Source organism: Xyrauchen texanus, chromosome 26 (genome assembly GCF_025860055.1).
Source record: "Xyrauchen texanus isolate HMW12.3.18 chromosome 26, RBS_HiC_50CHRs, whole genome shotgun sequence".
Lineage (NCBI taxonomy): Eukaryota > Metazoa > Chordata > Actinopteri > Cypriniformes > Catostomidae > Xyrauchen > Xyrauchen texanus.
The window spans coordinates 3,104,773-3,121,884 of NC_068301.1; the positions used below are offsets into that span (position 1 = coordinate 3,104,773).

The 17,112-nt window shown below is 29.8% G+C and overlaps 1 protein-coding gene and 1 pseudogene across 1 annotated transcript; one reads left to right on the forward strand and one right to left on the reverse strand.

Annotated features, from left to right (window-relative positions):
* LOC127620106 (focal adhesion kinase 1-like) overlaps window positions 1–12,309 on the forward strand; it is an 88,566-nt pseudogene extending 76,257 nt beyond the window's left edge.
* Window positions 12,310–12,915: 606 nt separating this feature from the next.
* LOC127620109 (60S acidic ribosomal protein P1) lies at window positions 12,916–16,280 on the reverse strand. Its single transcript, XM_052093213.1, has 4 exons — window positions 16,079–16,280; window positions 15,198–15,272; window positions 13,173–13,275; window positions 12,916–13,038 (listed from the first exon to the last, which is right to left on the reverse strand). The coding sequence occupies exons 1-4, from the start codon at window positions 16,148–16,150 to the stop codon at window positions 12,956–12,958; spliced, it is 333 nt and encodes a 110-aa protein (XP_051949173.1). The 5' UTR covers window positions 16,151–16,280; the 3' UTR covers window positions 12,916–12,955.
* Window positions 16,281–17,112: the final 832 nt, after the last annotated feature.

Here is a 17,112-nt window from a genome sequence, read left to right on the forward strand (position 1 = left end):
TTGTTTTGTCCCAAAGGAATATTCACAGTTTCATAGTGAAGACACTTCCTGTTCTGGCCTTTAATATTGACCATTTATATTTAATTATTTTATTATTATATAATACATTTAATTATTTTTTGTATTATTTAATTGTATTATTAATTATATAATTTTATTATTATATAATACATTTAATTATTTTTGTATTATTTAATTTTATTATTAATTATATTATTTCATTATTATATAATACATTTTATTATTTTTGTATTATTCAAATGTATTATTATATTATTGTATTATTATAAAATACATTTAATTATTTTTTGTATTATTTAATTGTATTATTAATTATCTTATTTTATTATTATATAATAAATTTAATAATTTTTTGTATTATTCAATTGTATTATTATATTATTGTATTATTATATAATACATTTAATTATTTTTTGTATTATTCAATTGTATTATTATATTATTGTATTATTATATAATACATTTAATTATTTTTGTATTATTCAATTGTATTATTATATTATTGTATTATTATATAATACATTTAATTATTTTTGTATTATTTAATTGTATTATTAATTATATAATTTTATTATTATATAATACATTTAATTATTTTTTGTATTATTTAATTTTATTATTAATTATATTATTTTATTATTATATAATACATTTAATTATTTTTTGTATTATTTAATTGTATTATTATATTATTGTATTATTATATAATATATTTAATTATTTTTGTATTATTTAATTTTATTAATTATATTATTTTATGTAATATAGTGAGTGGCTAAAGCACATAACTGTTAATCAGAAGGTCACAGGTTCTAACCTCACAGCCACCACCATTATGCCTTAGTAAGGCACTTAACTCCAGGTTGCTCGAGGATTGTCCTGTAATAAGTGCACTGTAAATCTTTGGATAAAAGCGTCTGCCAAATGCATAAATGTAAATAATAATAAATAAAAAAATTTTAGGTTAAATATAAAACGTCTTTTATTACCAAAATGCATCTGATGTGATTTTTAAGCTGAAGATTTTCACATTAAAGCACATTAATAAAAATGCTTTAATTTATGACATTTACAGCACATTTCTCTCATTAACATAATGCGTCTGAATGCTTTTATTTTGTCATTTTTGTGCTTTAATGTGAAAATATATTTTAATTAACACATTTTTTCCACATATTCTCATTACTGTGACACGTCTGAATATTTTGTGCTTAAGTGTGCATTAATTTAATGTAATTAATTTAAATAATTTAATTTAATGTGTCTGAATGCTTTTATTTTGTAGTCTTTTGTTTTTGTTTGTCTAAACACTTGTTTGTGATTGTGTTGTCTTTCAGATGGGGAAACAGCACGTTTATCAGCTGGTGGGGATGGCAGGTAAGATACATTGAAATTAAATGTATGAATATTAATCAGAATGATTAACTGTCCCGTCAAGTAATATAGTATAATATAGTCTTGAACAACACAAATTAATATTGTTCGAAAGATTAGCATATCTATTTTCCAATGCATGTAGACATTATGACCAAAACTGAACAAGCGCTTTGAAATTTGCAGACAAATCAGAAGTGCTCCGTTTTTATCATTAATAAACAAATCGCACTGCACATATTTTTGCAACAGAGTTAAAACATCAAACTCATCAAATATTCATGTGTCATATGTTGTTGGAAAGCTCTTAAAGGGTAAAATACAACCAGTGCATTTGTTTTACTCACAGACGAAAATATTGTGAGTAATAGCTAAGTATATGTCTTTGACAATTACGTTAGTGTTGCTTTTATGCTGTGTTTTCACTTATAACTACACAGAAAATTAACGGAATATAAAGTATCACATACGGTTACTTAGAGGAGGTGATTATCTGTCAATTGAGTCCACACACAAGATAATCAGATGTATTGATCATTAGATAATCCACATGAAGCACAATGTTACATATGACCACCAGAAGATGGCGCCAAATACACGACACAGACTCAATGATGACTCAAATGACACAGAATGAAACTCATTCTGTGAAATCTCATGACTAAAATCATGTCTGCATGCTATGCAAACCTTTAGTCATTGTTGTGTTTGCATGTGTAATTAGTTCTTATGTACAATTATTATCTTTTATTTGTTTGGAGATGTTTTTGGACACATTGAGTCATTTTTGGACACTATGATAAATTATATTTGTAATGTTGTAACTTTTGATTGCATTGTTGTATCAACACACATTTTTTCTCAGATACAGTTGACATGTTTGGGAACAAAACAAAAGCAGTTTTTCAGAGCCGCCTTATTTACACCCAGAGATAAATAATGTCAAACCAGAAAAATAAGAAAAAAGGACATTTATGCTCTAGTTTTTTTGTTTGATTTTTCAGCAGTTTCTTAGGCTGAGAGTCTCAGAATGTATCATATTCTATATATTAAAAAAAATATAGAAGTTTTCTTTACAATGATACCAAACACTTGACCCTCCTTTTTTTAAGCCTTTAATTTTGGGTATGCCACTGAAACAAGAAATCTTAAAAAGAAACATTCAGAGCTTAAAGGGTTAAAGACAGACCTAGCATAACATACAAGGTTGTAAATGGATGATAAATGCTTCTGTTGAAGCCATCGGTCTGCAGTATAGTGGAATTCCTGGTTAAGAACTACACTACCCATAATCCTGAGGTGTAAAATCCACCAATCAGAGAATTGCGGCAAACAAAGTGCACCAAAAGAGCTCTGCAGCGACCGCCCACTCACACGACACTCTTAAACTACTTATATATTTGCATTTGAAAATTTTGCATTTATTATATATTGTTACAATACTTATAATAAACAACTATAAATCTAAAGTTTGATACTTTTTAGATTGTTTTGAATTTGATTACATCATTCGCAATGCATCGTGGGATTGTAGTTCATTCCCTCATTTGAAAAGTGAAGTGCACAGGTTGTTCCTTTAGTCTTTTTGTCTTATTTTTTAAACACTTTTTTGCTTCAAATCGAAGTTTTTAGAGTTGGAACTATCCGTTTTGAAATGACTAATATGCTATTTGTAGGACACTGTTTTTAGGTTTGAAACAGCGACTGACTGACTATGTTCCTCCCTGTGTTAGCAGACCACGTTGCACCTCCAAAGAAACCGCCCCGTCCCGGTGCTCCGAGTCACCTGACCAACTTAAACCCAGTGGACAGTTACAACGAGGGTGTCAAGGTACTTTTATCCAATCTAAATTAACCACGTATGATGGTTTATTGTTTACTTGCATTCATTCATTTAATCATTCTCATGGAAGAAAGACATTTATACCGGTTAAGAATGACTTTAGGGTGAGTAAATGATGACAGAATTTCCATTTTCGGCTGAAATATCACTTTAAACACACTTATGGTAGCACTGAACCCACAACTTTTCTGCACAAACACACACACGGGGTTCATACAGAGTTGTTCTTTGTCAACAGAATCGGCTGAACGGATTTGCGCTGCTAAATTTGATCATTTTCCATCCAAACCTCAAAGAAAAAAATGTGTTTAACTTCCCCTCAGAGACCACATACACACAACTCAATACACACTAGTGCACGGAAAGTTTGCAGAACATAATAATTGTTTGTGGTTCTCCTCTCTGGGAAAATCCACATTAATAGCAGTTATGTAAGATGTAAATTTAGCCTTTTCTTTTTTATCAGGCATTTCATTGCAGGATATGTATGAGACGTCTAACACTTGAACAATAAACCTTATTTAACATCCCAGAAAACAGATATCAACCTTTTTATAAAACATTTTTTGCCAAGACCATTTACCATGTCATACAAATGCAAAGCGGTCATCACATGATCACATTCCAGTCCAAGTCTAACGTGGAGTATTTGTACTTGATCTCTCGAACTTCTAACCATGTCGAGTTAAACTTAAATAATTATTAGCAATGTTCATCATTTTCTTTCTTCACTCTTATGTTAAATAATTATTTATTGTTTATTTCCTTGATTTGGAGGGTTTTTGTGAGATGCTATGCTTCAAAAAAATCTCAAATGTTTTTTAAATAATGTTTATTAAATAAAGTATAATTCATATGGTAACATTTCAAAGAGACATGCCCAGGTCATGTTTCACCCCAAAATCAAATACATAAATATTAATATAAATATACATAAATAATACATATTATATATTATAGCATTTTTTATATATATTTAATATAATTATATGTTAATCCGTTATATCATTTGACTGTTTAATTATATGTTAAATATAATTATATGTTAATCCGTTATATCATTTGACTGTTTAATTATATGTTAAATATAATTATATGTTAATCCGTTATATCATTTGACTGTTTTTATTATATGTTAAATTATAATTATGTTAATCCGTTATATCATTTGACTGTTTTATTATATGTTAAATATAATTATGTTAATCCGTTATATCATTTGACTGTTTTATTATATGTTAAATATAATTATGTTAATCCGTTATATCATTTGACTGTTTTATTATATGTTAAATATAATTATATGTTAAACCGTTATATCATTTGACTGTTTTATTATATGTTAAATATAATTATATGTTAATCCGTTATATCATTTGACTGTTTAATTATATGTTAAATATAATTATGTTAATCCGTTATATCATTTGACTGTTTTATTATATGTTAAATATAATTATATGTTAATCCGTTATATCATTTGACTGTTTAATTATATGCTAAATATAATTATATGTTAATCCGTTATATCATTTGACTGTTTAATTATATGTTAAATATCATTATATGTTAATCCGTTATATCATTTGACTGTTTAATTATATGCTAAATATAATTATATGTTAATCCGTTATATCATTTGACTGTTTAATTATGTTAAATATAATTATATGTTAATCCGTTATATCATTTGACTGTTTAATTATATGTTAAATATAATTATATGTTAATCTGTTATATCATTTGACTGTTTTATTATATGTTAAATATAATTATATGTTAATCCGTTATATCATTTGACTGTTTAATTATATGTTAAATATAATTATATGTTAATCCGTTATATCATTTGACTGTTTAATTATATGTTAAATATAATTATATGTTAATCCGTTATATCATTTGACTGTTTTATTATATGTTAAATATAATTATATGTTAATCCGTTATATCATTTGACTGTTTTATTATATGTTAAATATAATTATATGTTAATCCGTTATATCATTTGACTGTTTAATTATATGTTAAATATAATTATATGTTAATCCGTTATATCATTTGACTGTTTATTCATTATAATTATATGTTAATCTGTTATATCATTTGACTGTTTTTATTATATAATTATATGTTAATCCGTTATATCATTTGACTGTTTTATTATATGTTAAATATAATTATGTTAATCCGTTATATCATTTGACTGTTTTATTATATGTTAAATATAATTATATGTTAATCCGTTATATCATTTGACTGTTTTATTATATGTTAAATATAATTATATGTTAATCCGTTATATCATTTGACTGTTTTATTATATGTTACACATAAATCTAGGTATGTTAATCCGTTATATCATTTTACTGTTTTATTATAATTATATGTTAATCCGTTATATCATTTGACTGTTTTATTATATGTTAAATATAATTATGTTAATCCGTTATATCATTTGACTGTTTTATTATATGTTAAATATAATTATGTTAATCCGTTATATCATTTGACTGTTTTATTATATGTTAAATATAATTATGTTAATCCATTATATCATTTGACTGTTTTATTATATGTTAAATATAATTATATGTTAATCCGTTATATCATTTGACTGTTTAATTATATGTTAAATATAATTATATGTTAATCCGTTATATCATTTGACTGTTTAATTATATGTTAAATATAATTATATGTTAAACCGTTATATCAATTGACTGTTTAATTATATGTTAAATATAATTATATTTTAATCCGTTATATCATTTGACTGTTTTATTATAATTATATGTTAATCCGTTATATCATTTGACTGTTTTATTATAATTATATGTTAATCCGTTATATCATTTGACTGTTTAATTATATGTTAAATATAATTATATGTTAATCCGTTATATCATTTGACTGTTTAATTATATGTTAAATATCATTATATGTTAATCCGTTATATCATTTGACTGTTTAATTATATGTTAAATATCATTATATGTTAATCCGTTATATCATTTGACTGTTTAATTATATGTTAAATATAATTATATGTTAATCCGTTATATCATTTGACTGTTTTATTCATATAATTATATGTTAATCCGTTATATCATTTGACTGTTTAATTATATGTTAAATATCATTATATGTTAATCCGTTATATCATTTGACTGTTTAATTATATGTTAAATATCATTATATGTTAATCCGTTATATCATTTGACTGTTTAATTATATGTTAAATATAATTATATGTTAATCCGTTATATCATTTGACTGTTTTATTCATATAATTATATGTTAATCCATTATATCATTTGACTGTTTTATTCATATAATTATATGTTAATCCGTTATATCATTTGACTGTTTTATTATATATTCAATATAATTATATGTTAATCCGTTATATCATTTGACTGTTTTTTTATATGTTAAATATAATTATGTTAATCCATTATATCATTTGACTGTTTTATTATATGTTAAATATAATTATATGTTAATCCGTTATATCATTTGACTGTTTAATTATATGTTAAATATAATTATATGTTAATCCGTTATATCATTTGACTGTTTAATTATATGTTAAATATAATTATATGTTAATCCGTTATATCATTTGACTGTTTAATTATATGTTAAATATAATTATATGTTAATCCGTTATATCATTTGACTGTTTTATTATAATTATATGTTAATCCGTTATATCATTTTACTGTTTTATTATAATTATATGTTAATCCGTTATATCATTTGACTGTTTTATTATATGTTAAATATAATTATGTTAATCCGTTATATCATTTGACTGTTTAATTATATGTTAAATATCATTATATGTTAATCCGTTATATCATTTGACTGTTTAATTATATGTTAAATATAATTATATGTTAATCCGTTATATCATTTGACTGTTTTATTCATATAATTATATGTTAATCCGTTATATCATTTGACTGTTTAATTATATGTTAAATATCATTATATGTTAATCCGTTATATCATTTGACTGTTTAATTATATGTTAAATATCATTATATGTTAATCCGTTATATCATTTGACTGTTTAATTATATGTTAAATATAATTATATGTTAATCCGTTATATCATTTGACTGTTTTATTCATATAATTATATGTTAATCCGTTATATCATTTGACTGTTTTATTCATATAATTATATGTTAATCCGTTATATCATTTGACTGTTTTATTATATATTCAATATAATTACATGTTAATCCGTTATATCATTTGACTGTTTTATTATATATTCAATATAATTACATGTTAATCCGTTATATCATTTGACTGTTTTATTATATGTTAATCCGTTATATCATTTGACTGTTTTATTCATATAATTATATGTTAATCCGTTATATCATTTGACTGTTTTATTCATATAATTATATGTTAATCCGTTATATCATTTGACTGTTTTATTCATATAATTATATGTTAATCCGTTATATCATTTGACTGTTCTATTATATATTCAATATAATTACATGTTAATCCGTTATATCATTTGACTGTTGTATTATATGTTAATCCGTTATATCATTTGACTGTTTTATTCATATAATTATATGTTAATCCGTTATATCATTTGACTGTTTTATTATATGTTATCTATATTTTGCATATAAAAAATTAAGCCTATTTTTAGACTCTAAAGATTTTTTTATGTTGTGCACCCTGAAATAGACTTTTAATATCATATATTATGTTCCAGTTATAGTCGTATGTGGAATTGATATATATATATATATATATCATTGACATTTGATTCATAACTCATGAATCATTAATGTGGCTGAAAATGTCCATGGTCTTATTTCACCTCAAAATCAAATACATAAATATTATATAATGTATTAATAAAAAATATGTTGTATTATTTAAAATATATGAACATATTATGAGATATTAAAACATGATATATTCATATATTATGCGTGTTCCAGTTAAATTCAGATGTGGAATATTCCTGTGCGACTTCTATCCATGTGGCGTTCAACTTTGCCAATTTCTTTTTCCCGTAAGCCATGTTTCTTTTCCGTAGCTCTTACGTAAGGCATACATTTCCCCTTTCATTTTTTTCTGCTTGTCTGGTTCTTTAAAGGATTCTCGTGAGAAGTCTAATACTTCAAAAATTCAACTGTATTAAACATCACAGAAAGCAGAAGCCGGCTTTTCCTCCAAACACAAGCTGAAATAATCATGATATTTCAGGTGTCTCGTGTTTGTTTGATGATATTTGACATACTGGAAAGCCACGTATAAGCAAACTTATAATTAAACCTCACAGCTCAGCAATGGTTTCTCCTCTGTATTTGGTTTAAGCTGCATGCATTTATTTGTTTTGCATTAATAATGCTTTGTTCTGTTCTCTCACCCTCACGCACGTACTGTACTGTAGCCTTGGAGGGTAAGATGTGTGTGTTATTCATCATGTGTCCACTAGTGGCCGCTGTTCTCACACTCATCTGTTTAACGTCGGCAACATTATTAAGATTTTAGTATTTTTCCACTAGAGTTATGAGTGTGAGACAGCATGTGCTTAATCGGACACAATTGTACTAACCTTAACTAGTCAAACTCACTTTTAGTGACGTTTCACGACAGGAACGTGCCTGATTTCTGTCTGTAATGTGTTTCATTCTCTGCTGCGAGTCATCAGATGGTCAAACTGGGTTTTATTTATTTTCTTTTGATAAGTCCACAAAATGTTCTCAGGATGACGCGTCAATAACAAACAAAGACCAACATGTTTATTACATTTTATCTCATTTATAATCTCTATGAGTGAATTGCACATAGACATGCCCAGGTCTCATTTTACCCCACATTCAAATAAATGAATAAATAAATAAAATGTATTTTATTATGTTAATACATACTTATTAATTTCTATAAAATATTCTATATTATATTGTATGATATTTGCACACACAAAAAATTAAGCCTATTTTTAACCTATTATGCACCTGAAAAAATAGACAAATTTGACTTTATTTATAATCTATATGAGTGAATACCACAAAGAGTTGGCAAGGTCTCATTTGACCTCAAATTTAAACAAAAACATGAATAAATAAAATATACATTTCTATAAAGTATTATATTGTACTCCTAATTAAACAAATGTTAGATTCTATTAAATATGTTGTATTATATTATGTAGAGTATCAAATATATGATTAAATTGTTATATTTTACACAAAGAAAATTAAGCCCGTTTTAGCCTATTTTTGCACCCTAAAATATATTAATTTATTTCCATTTTTGGGGTGAAAACTGATATGGGAAAAAAAAAAAATATATATATATATATATATATATATATATATATATATATATATATATATATAGTTTACACATGATTCACTCATATATACCATGTTTTTAACTGTGATAAATTGGTTTGTTGTAGAGTTCAATATTACTGTTTTTTATTTATTAATTTTATTGATAAATAAAATTTTTTTTCGTGGAATATATCATATTTCACCTCATTTATAAGCTATATGGGTGATATGCCTCATTTTATCCCAAAGGTTAAATAAATCTCATTTTTCAGAAATATTAATTTCTATAAAATATTGTATTATATAGAATATAATAATAATATAGTATTTAATTGTTCTATTTTGCACCAAGAAAATGAAGCCTATTTTTAGGACCATAACCTTATTAAATAAATGTAATTTTATTTAAGCAAAGTATAACTTTGCATTATTTTCTTCCCATATTTGAGGTGAAATCTGATCTGTAAATGTTCTTTATAGCTTTCATGAGATTCACCCATATACACCATCTCTTTTATCTGTGGTTGAATTGTTAGTTCAATAGATGTCGTGTATTTAGAGCCGTTTCTAACATAAATGGAAAATGCTGCCACCTGTTGTTCAAACGGTGTACTGACAGCCACTTTGAGTTGATACCCTATAGTAGCACAATTGGAAGTCTGTGTCAGCATTTTACGTATTGTGCATGGTGCCATCATGTCATGTTGAAGTCACTTATGTTTGGTGTTTCAGATCCAGCCTCAGGAGATCAGTCCACCACCAACAGCAAACCTGGACCGCTCCAACGACAAAGTTTACGAGAATGTGACGGGGCTTGTGAAGGCAGTTATTGAGATGTCCAGCAGAATCCAACCAGCACCTCCTGAAGAATATGTTCCCATGGTGAAGGTCAGTAATGAAGACACAGGACATGTGGCTCTTTCTGAACTGTTTTAATGGTTTTACTCTGATGTTTACTCACAGGATGTGGGACTGGCCCTCAGGACTTTACTGGCCACAGTGGACGAGACGATACCCGTGTTACCAGCCAGCACACACAGAGAGGTGAAGACTTCAGCTAGTTTCTGACTCGTCTCAGTGACCCTCTAAAAGTTATTGGACACTTAAGAGATGCCAACAAATTTGGAGAGTCTTTGCAATACTTGCAAAGGAATACACAAACTAATGCAAAACTGCATAAATGTCCATGTAAAATATGAAACCAAGTGCCATTTATTTTAAGGAAGATGGCACTAGCACTTCTCAAGAAGCGTGTTGTGTTTGAAATGATAAAACAATGGATATAGTGTTACATTATAACAGTGTTTCAATGTTTCATTCAGGAAGCTCCTTATAGTTATAAACTTGAAAATAAAACCGTTGTTTTGCCTTTTCAGTTCTATTTGGTGTAAGAAATATATTTTGGCAATACCATCAAATGTTGAGTTAGAAAGGAGATGCTGAAAACTGTGAATAAATTACTATAAATTAATACATTTTAATTTATAGAAAAATCATGAAAATAATACAATCTTAAAATTTTAGAAAATTAATGGAAATCAATAAAATCTAAAAATGTATATAAAATTCATGGACATTAATAAAATCCTAAAATTCATGGAAATTAATACAATATTTCAATTCCTGAAATTTATGGAAATTAATACACTTTTAAAATGTATAGAAAAATCAAATGAATAAAATCTTAAAATTCATGGAAATTATTAAAATCTAAAAAAAAAAAATATATATATATTAAATTCATGGAAATTATAAAAAATCTAAAAATGTATATAAAATTCATGGAAATTAATACAATATTTCAATTCCTGAAAAATTAATGGACAATAATATAATCTTAAATTTCATGGAAATTAATAACATCTTACAATTCTTGAAAGTTATAGAAATTAATAAACTTTTAAAATGTATAGAAAAATCAAATTAATAAAATCTTAAAATTCCTGGAAAATTCATAAAATTAATGAAATCTAAATATTTATATAAAATTCGTGGAAATTAATAAAATATTTCAATTCCTGAAACATTCATGGACATTAATAAAATATAAAAGTCATGGTAATTAATAAAATCTTCAAAATTATTGAAAAATAATGTGAAATAAAATCTAAAAATTCATGAAATAATATGTTTTATAGTTAATATAAATTTTTGTGCTCTGTTCTAAAATCTTTAAGCAGCTTGATTTTGCTCTTGTTAAAGTGTTATATATATATATATATATATATATATATATATCAGTGATGGGACCCCTAAACATCAGTCTTGTCTCCTCAGATCGAGATGGCTCAGAAACTGCTGAACTCTGACCTGGCGGAGCTCATCAGTAAGATGCGTCTCGCGCAGCAGTACGTGTTGACGAGTTTACAGCAGGACTACAAGAAACAGATGCTCACCGCAGCTCACGCGCTCGCCGTAGACGCCAAGAACCTGTTGGACGTGATCGACCAAGCGCGGCTGAAGATGTCACACAACCGGCCGCACTAGTTTCTCCACGATGGCTGGATCATTACGGAGGGACCGACACCGGAGTCCTAACACGACCTTAAATGCAGAACTCCTCACAGGCGTTACAGAAGTAACCAGAACTCCTCACAGGCGTTACAGAAGTAACCAGATTTTAGCACGTGTCCATCAGGAGAGCGTATGAGACACTTTATTGTATAGCTTTTGCAGTGTCGCGAGACTTATTTAGTATCCAGAAATGAAGTTGGTCATCAGGTCTCATTTGGGGTTCTACATTATAAACATCACAAATGCTTCCTTTGTTAGTTGCTGATGTCAAAATGATCACTTATCCCAAATGGTGCTTCTACAATGCCCAAAAATGCTGTTAGATGATATTCTCTCATGTACAGAACTCCTCACGACCCCAAAGCCAAACAGTGATATTTAACATTTTTTAAGGAATCACAGCTACTTATATGGAAACGCTCGGCAAAGAGTTATATTAAAATGATGGGAAATCAAGTCACCCTGATGTGAGCGTTAGATCAGGGACAAAAGCTAATGTAGTCACATATCAGCCACTTGAAGCACAGCTGCCTTCCAAGTTCATTTTAAGGATCTTAATGACTCTTTTCACCACGCTCAGAATTATTTGTGTACAGAACAATCGTGAATCCATTTTATCATTGCTATAAATTATTCTCAGGAAGAAACAACTGTACAGAACTAATAAAATGGTATCTTTACTCTGTCTGTTTTCTTCTGGAGTACCTTATGCATTAAAATTCCATAAAGAAGGGGCTGGATTAACCCAAAATGATCATTACTGCCGTTGTCGGCTGAAAGCACCAAGCCTATACAAGCTGTTTTGGATCCCCAACCCACAATGCAATGACAAACGGCTTATACCATTTTTTTTCAGTTTTTATTAAAAACAACTGTTTTAGTCAAAAAGACCGAAGCCCATGTCGTCATCAGACTCCTCGGACTCTTCTTTCTTCTCCTCTTTCTTCTCCTCCTCCTTGGCTGTAAAGCAAACATGAAACTAGTTTAGAACAACAGTGAATATATTCCGAGTCAGTGTGCAGATTATACTAAATTTAAAATTGATAGCAACTCTGATGCACGCAATTTAGATATGTGAACACGGGTGTAGTTACCTGGAGCGTCTCCACCTGCTGGGGCGGCTGCGGCCGCAGGAGCGGCTCCACCACCTGCACCAACGTTACAGATCAGACTGCCGATGTCAACGCTGGACAGAGCCTGAACACACAGGACAGTTCATCAAACATTTATATTATAGTTCAAGCAGAAATTGAATAAAAACCCACAAGGCAAAGCTCAAATAGGGCTTGAGGTATAAGTGGCCACTCGGGGACTCCAAGCCACCATTTTTTGTATTTATTTTTTAATACTGGTAGCCGTTATAGCTCTATTAGACAGTTATATGGTGCCCCCTTGTGGCCCGTTTTCATCGTGATGAAGTGCACCAACACGTTCATTCATAAAACAAATCGCCTCAATCCCGGTGGTGGGGGACAAGTCTCGGTTGCCTCCATTTCTGAGACCGTCAATCGGCACATCTGATCACGTGACTCGTTGTGCATGACACCGCGGAGACTCACAGCATGTGGAGACTCATGCAACTCACCACACGCCCCATTGAGAGAACCACTAATCACCACCACGAGGAGGTTACCCCATGTGATTCTACCCTCCCTAGCAACCGGGACAATTTGGTTGCTTAGGTGACCTGGCTGGAGTCACTCATCACACTGTTAAAACTCTGATTATTTGAGCTGTTAAGTGGTTTAAATTGTGATCGTTACGGTCGTTTTAGGGTTTATAGTGTAATGTCGTCATGGCAAAAAAGTTGTAATACTGGATAGAACTTAAAACAAATAACGTAAGCCATTTTAATCACACTAAAATCATGTTAACACACTTTGTTTACAACGTGTGTCTATATTTTAGAAACGGTGAGTATTTTAATGTTTACGGATTGTCCCCATTCACTTCCAATCCAAGTGCCTCACTGTAACGCAGATTTTTGCTTTAATAGGAGGAGGGGCGGCATGCGGAGTTACTCCAGTCAGGCTTCCTAAGCAACCAATTGGCCTGGTTGCTAGGGAGGGTAGAGTCACATGGGGTAACCTCCTCGTAGTCGCTATAATGTGGTTCTTGCTCTCGGTGGGGCGCGTGGTGAGCTGTGTGTGGATGCCGAGGAGAATAGCGTGAAGCCTCCACATGCACTAGGTCACCACGGTAACACGCTCAAGTCACGTGATAAGATGCACTGACTGCAGGTCTCAGATGAGGCGGCAACTGAGATTCATCCAACGAGTCACAACGCCACCGTGAGGACTTGGGAGCGCATTGGGATTTCCAAATTGGGGAGAAAACCCACCAAAAAGAAAAGAGGGGCGAGTTAAATAAAAATTTTTTAATCAATATTATGCCTCAAATGTTGTCGATTGAGCTTAGTGTACAGAACCCAGAATATTCGTTTAAATCAGGTAATATCTGGAAATTTTTATTTTTGGCATCAGCCAATAACCATCTTTGCTCGACCGACTAACAAACTAAGGATTACCAATGGATTCAACAATCCGTTTTCAGTGTTTAATTACTTTTCAGTGTAAGCAAATTTAAGTGTTTGTTTCTCTTTAGAAATTGTGTACATCTGATGTTACAGTTAAATTGTATTATGTAGCATTTATCTTCATTTACGTCGGCCATCGTGCCCTTTAGAAATCGTGTTGGCCATTGAAACCCATATTGGTCGATCACTACTATACATCTATATATTGTTCCAAACCCATATGACAATATCCTATTGAACACAAAAGGAGATGAGGCTGAATGACATTCTCAGTCACCACTGGAAAAAAGATGCAATAAAAGTGAATGGCGACTGAGACCAACATACAGCATAACATTTCCTTTTGTGTTCCACTGAAAAAGTCAGATGGGTTTGGAACAACATGAAGGTGAATAAATGACAGAATCGTCATTTTTGGCTAAACTATGCCTTTAATTTATAACGAGAGAACTCAAGTCTGCCATACATTTCAAGTGGCAAAGTTTGCATCAACGCATAAGCTGATAAATTGCCAATTAACACTAATAGGAGCTTCAATGAGCCCACGTAAACGATTAACCAAACATTAATGATTCAAACAAACCTTGGCGAAGAGACTGGGCCAAAAAGGCTCAATGGTCACACCAGCAGCTTTGATCAGAGCGTTGAGCTTGTCCTCCTGAAAAACAACCAAATAAATAAGTCTAACAGAACTGTTCAATGATGGAAACTGATGCAGATACACTAGAAATAGTAACAAATATAATGTGTGTGTTAAATTTAAAGCTTATATGTAAACATTCCTTAGTAGTAGGAGATATATATGTGATTGAAATTTACCGTCTAATGTTAAAATATGTTTTCTAATCCAGCGTCACCCCCTTAAATTCTTTGGCCAGCTCATGAATAATTTATTAGATTTTATATTATTTATTTGAAAGAATTAAATTACTGTCTGAAAATTAATTGCTTTACTTATTACTTTCTAAAACCCACGACCAGATGAAAAATAAATGGACAGACATGAAACTGCTCTTAATTCTTTCAAATAAATAACAAAATAAAATAAATTATTCATGAGCTGGCAAAAGAATTTAAGGGGGCAGCGTTAAATTAAAAAAAAAACAAATTTTAAAACAAGACCTTAAATTTCGATAACTATTTTTTATATATAGAAATGTACTTCGTTACTTCTGGTGTCAGTGTTAAGTACTCGTAATTTAAGTAATTTAATTAGTAATCGCTTTACTTTTTGTGAATGAAACATTACACCCAACACTATACATGAATGACAAAATCAATTTCATGAATCAATTAACTGCCATTTACTCAAATACAACACCTTTAACATGAAAACACATCAGACCTGGTTTATAACCATATTAGTACACACATAAAATCACTTTTAGTACAACTTTGTAGTATGAGAGTATGCGGGTCCAGTGTCCCGGATGTCAATGGCGCGACTCATCGCTTCACACTCACCGTAACTGTCACTTCATCATCGTGGAGGATGAGAGCGGAGTAAATACAGGCCAACTCGGACACAGATGCCATTGTTCTGTCAGCAGGTTAAGGTTTCAGACGTGGATGCCTAAATTTGATGGTGCTAGTCGCCGGATTAAAAGGCCTTAGCTTCGTGAGAAGAACTCAGCACTTCAGGCACAACGATGCGAGTGAACGGAAAGGGCCGGCAGGGGGCGGAGTAATCGTTTATATAGTCTGTGCGTCACTTCAGTGGGCGGGATCATCCCGGATAAAAGGGAATGTGATTGGCTTGTGTGTTCTGTCGGTTTCTCACTCATGTACTGGAATGCGGGATATTCGAACTCACTTGAGAGCAGCATTGAGCTAATATATCAATGATAGCTGCAATAGTATTAACTTCCTGTTTGTATTGAAGCTACTGAGAAGAGTCGATCAAAATGGATTAAGTGTGGGAGCACAGAAAGTATTTTCCCCAAGAGATGATGGTGTGAGTCTACAGCACCTCTTAACTACGTGATAGTGAGGTGTTTTAGTGAATTAGGATACTCTTGTTTTAAAATCTCCCCGCTCTGCTTCCAGTTGTTATGACATCCCCTGAACACTTTATAATACACTCATGTTAGCTTTTGACAACTCTATAACCTGTATAACCATTTCGCTAGCTATTTACACTTTGACATAAACACCAGAGATGTCTATATAGGAAATGCTAGAACGGAAGTTCAGAGACAAACTTTCAAGATGGCCGCGCGCTAGTGAAAACAGGAGAAACATACTGAAAACATGACTGTAAAAATATAGAAGATTTTCAAAAAATGAAAGCAACTGGTCATTACAAATAATTTTTCACTGTTTATATATATATATATAGCTTAAGCGGGTGCTGTATGCTCAGGTCAAACTTATTGTTTAATCATGTATTTAGATCAAAATTAATGTCTTGCACTGATCTAGATATATACTGTAATTATATAATTACTGTAAAGAAACATCTGTAATTCTCAATTTAGATTGGGCAATATACTAATATA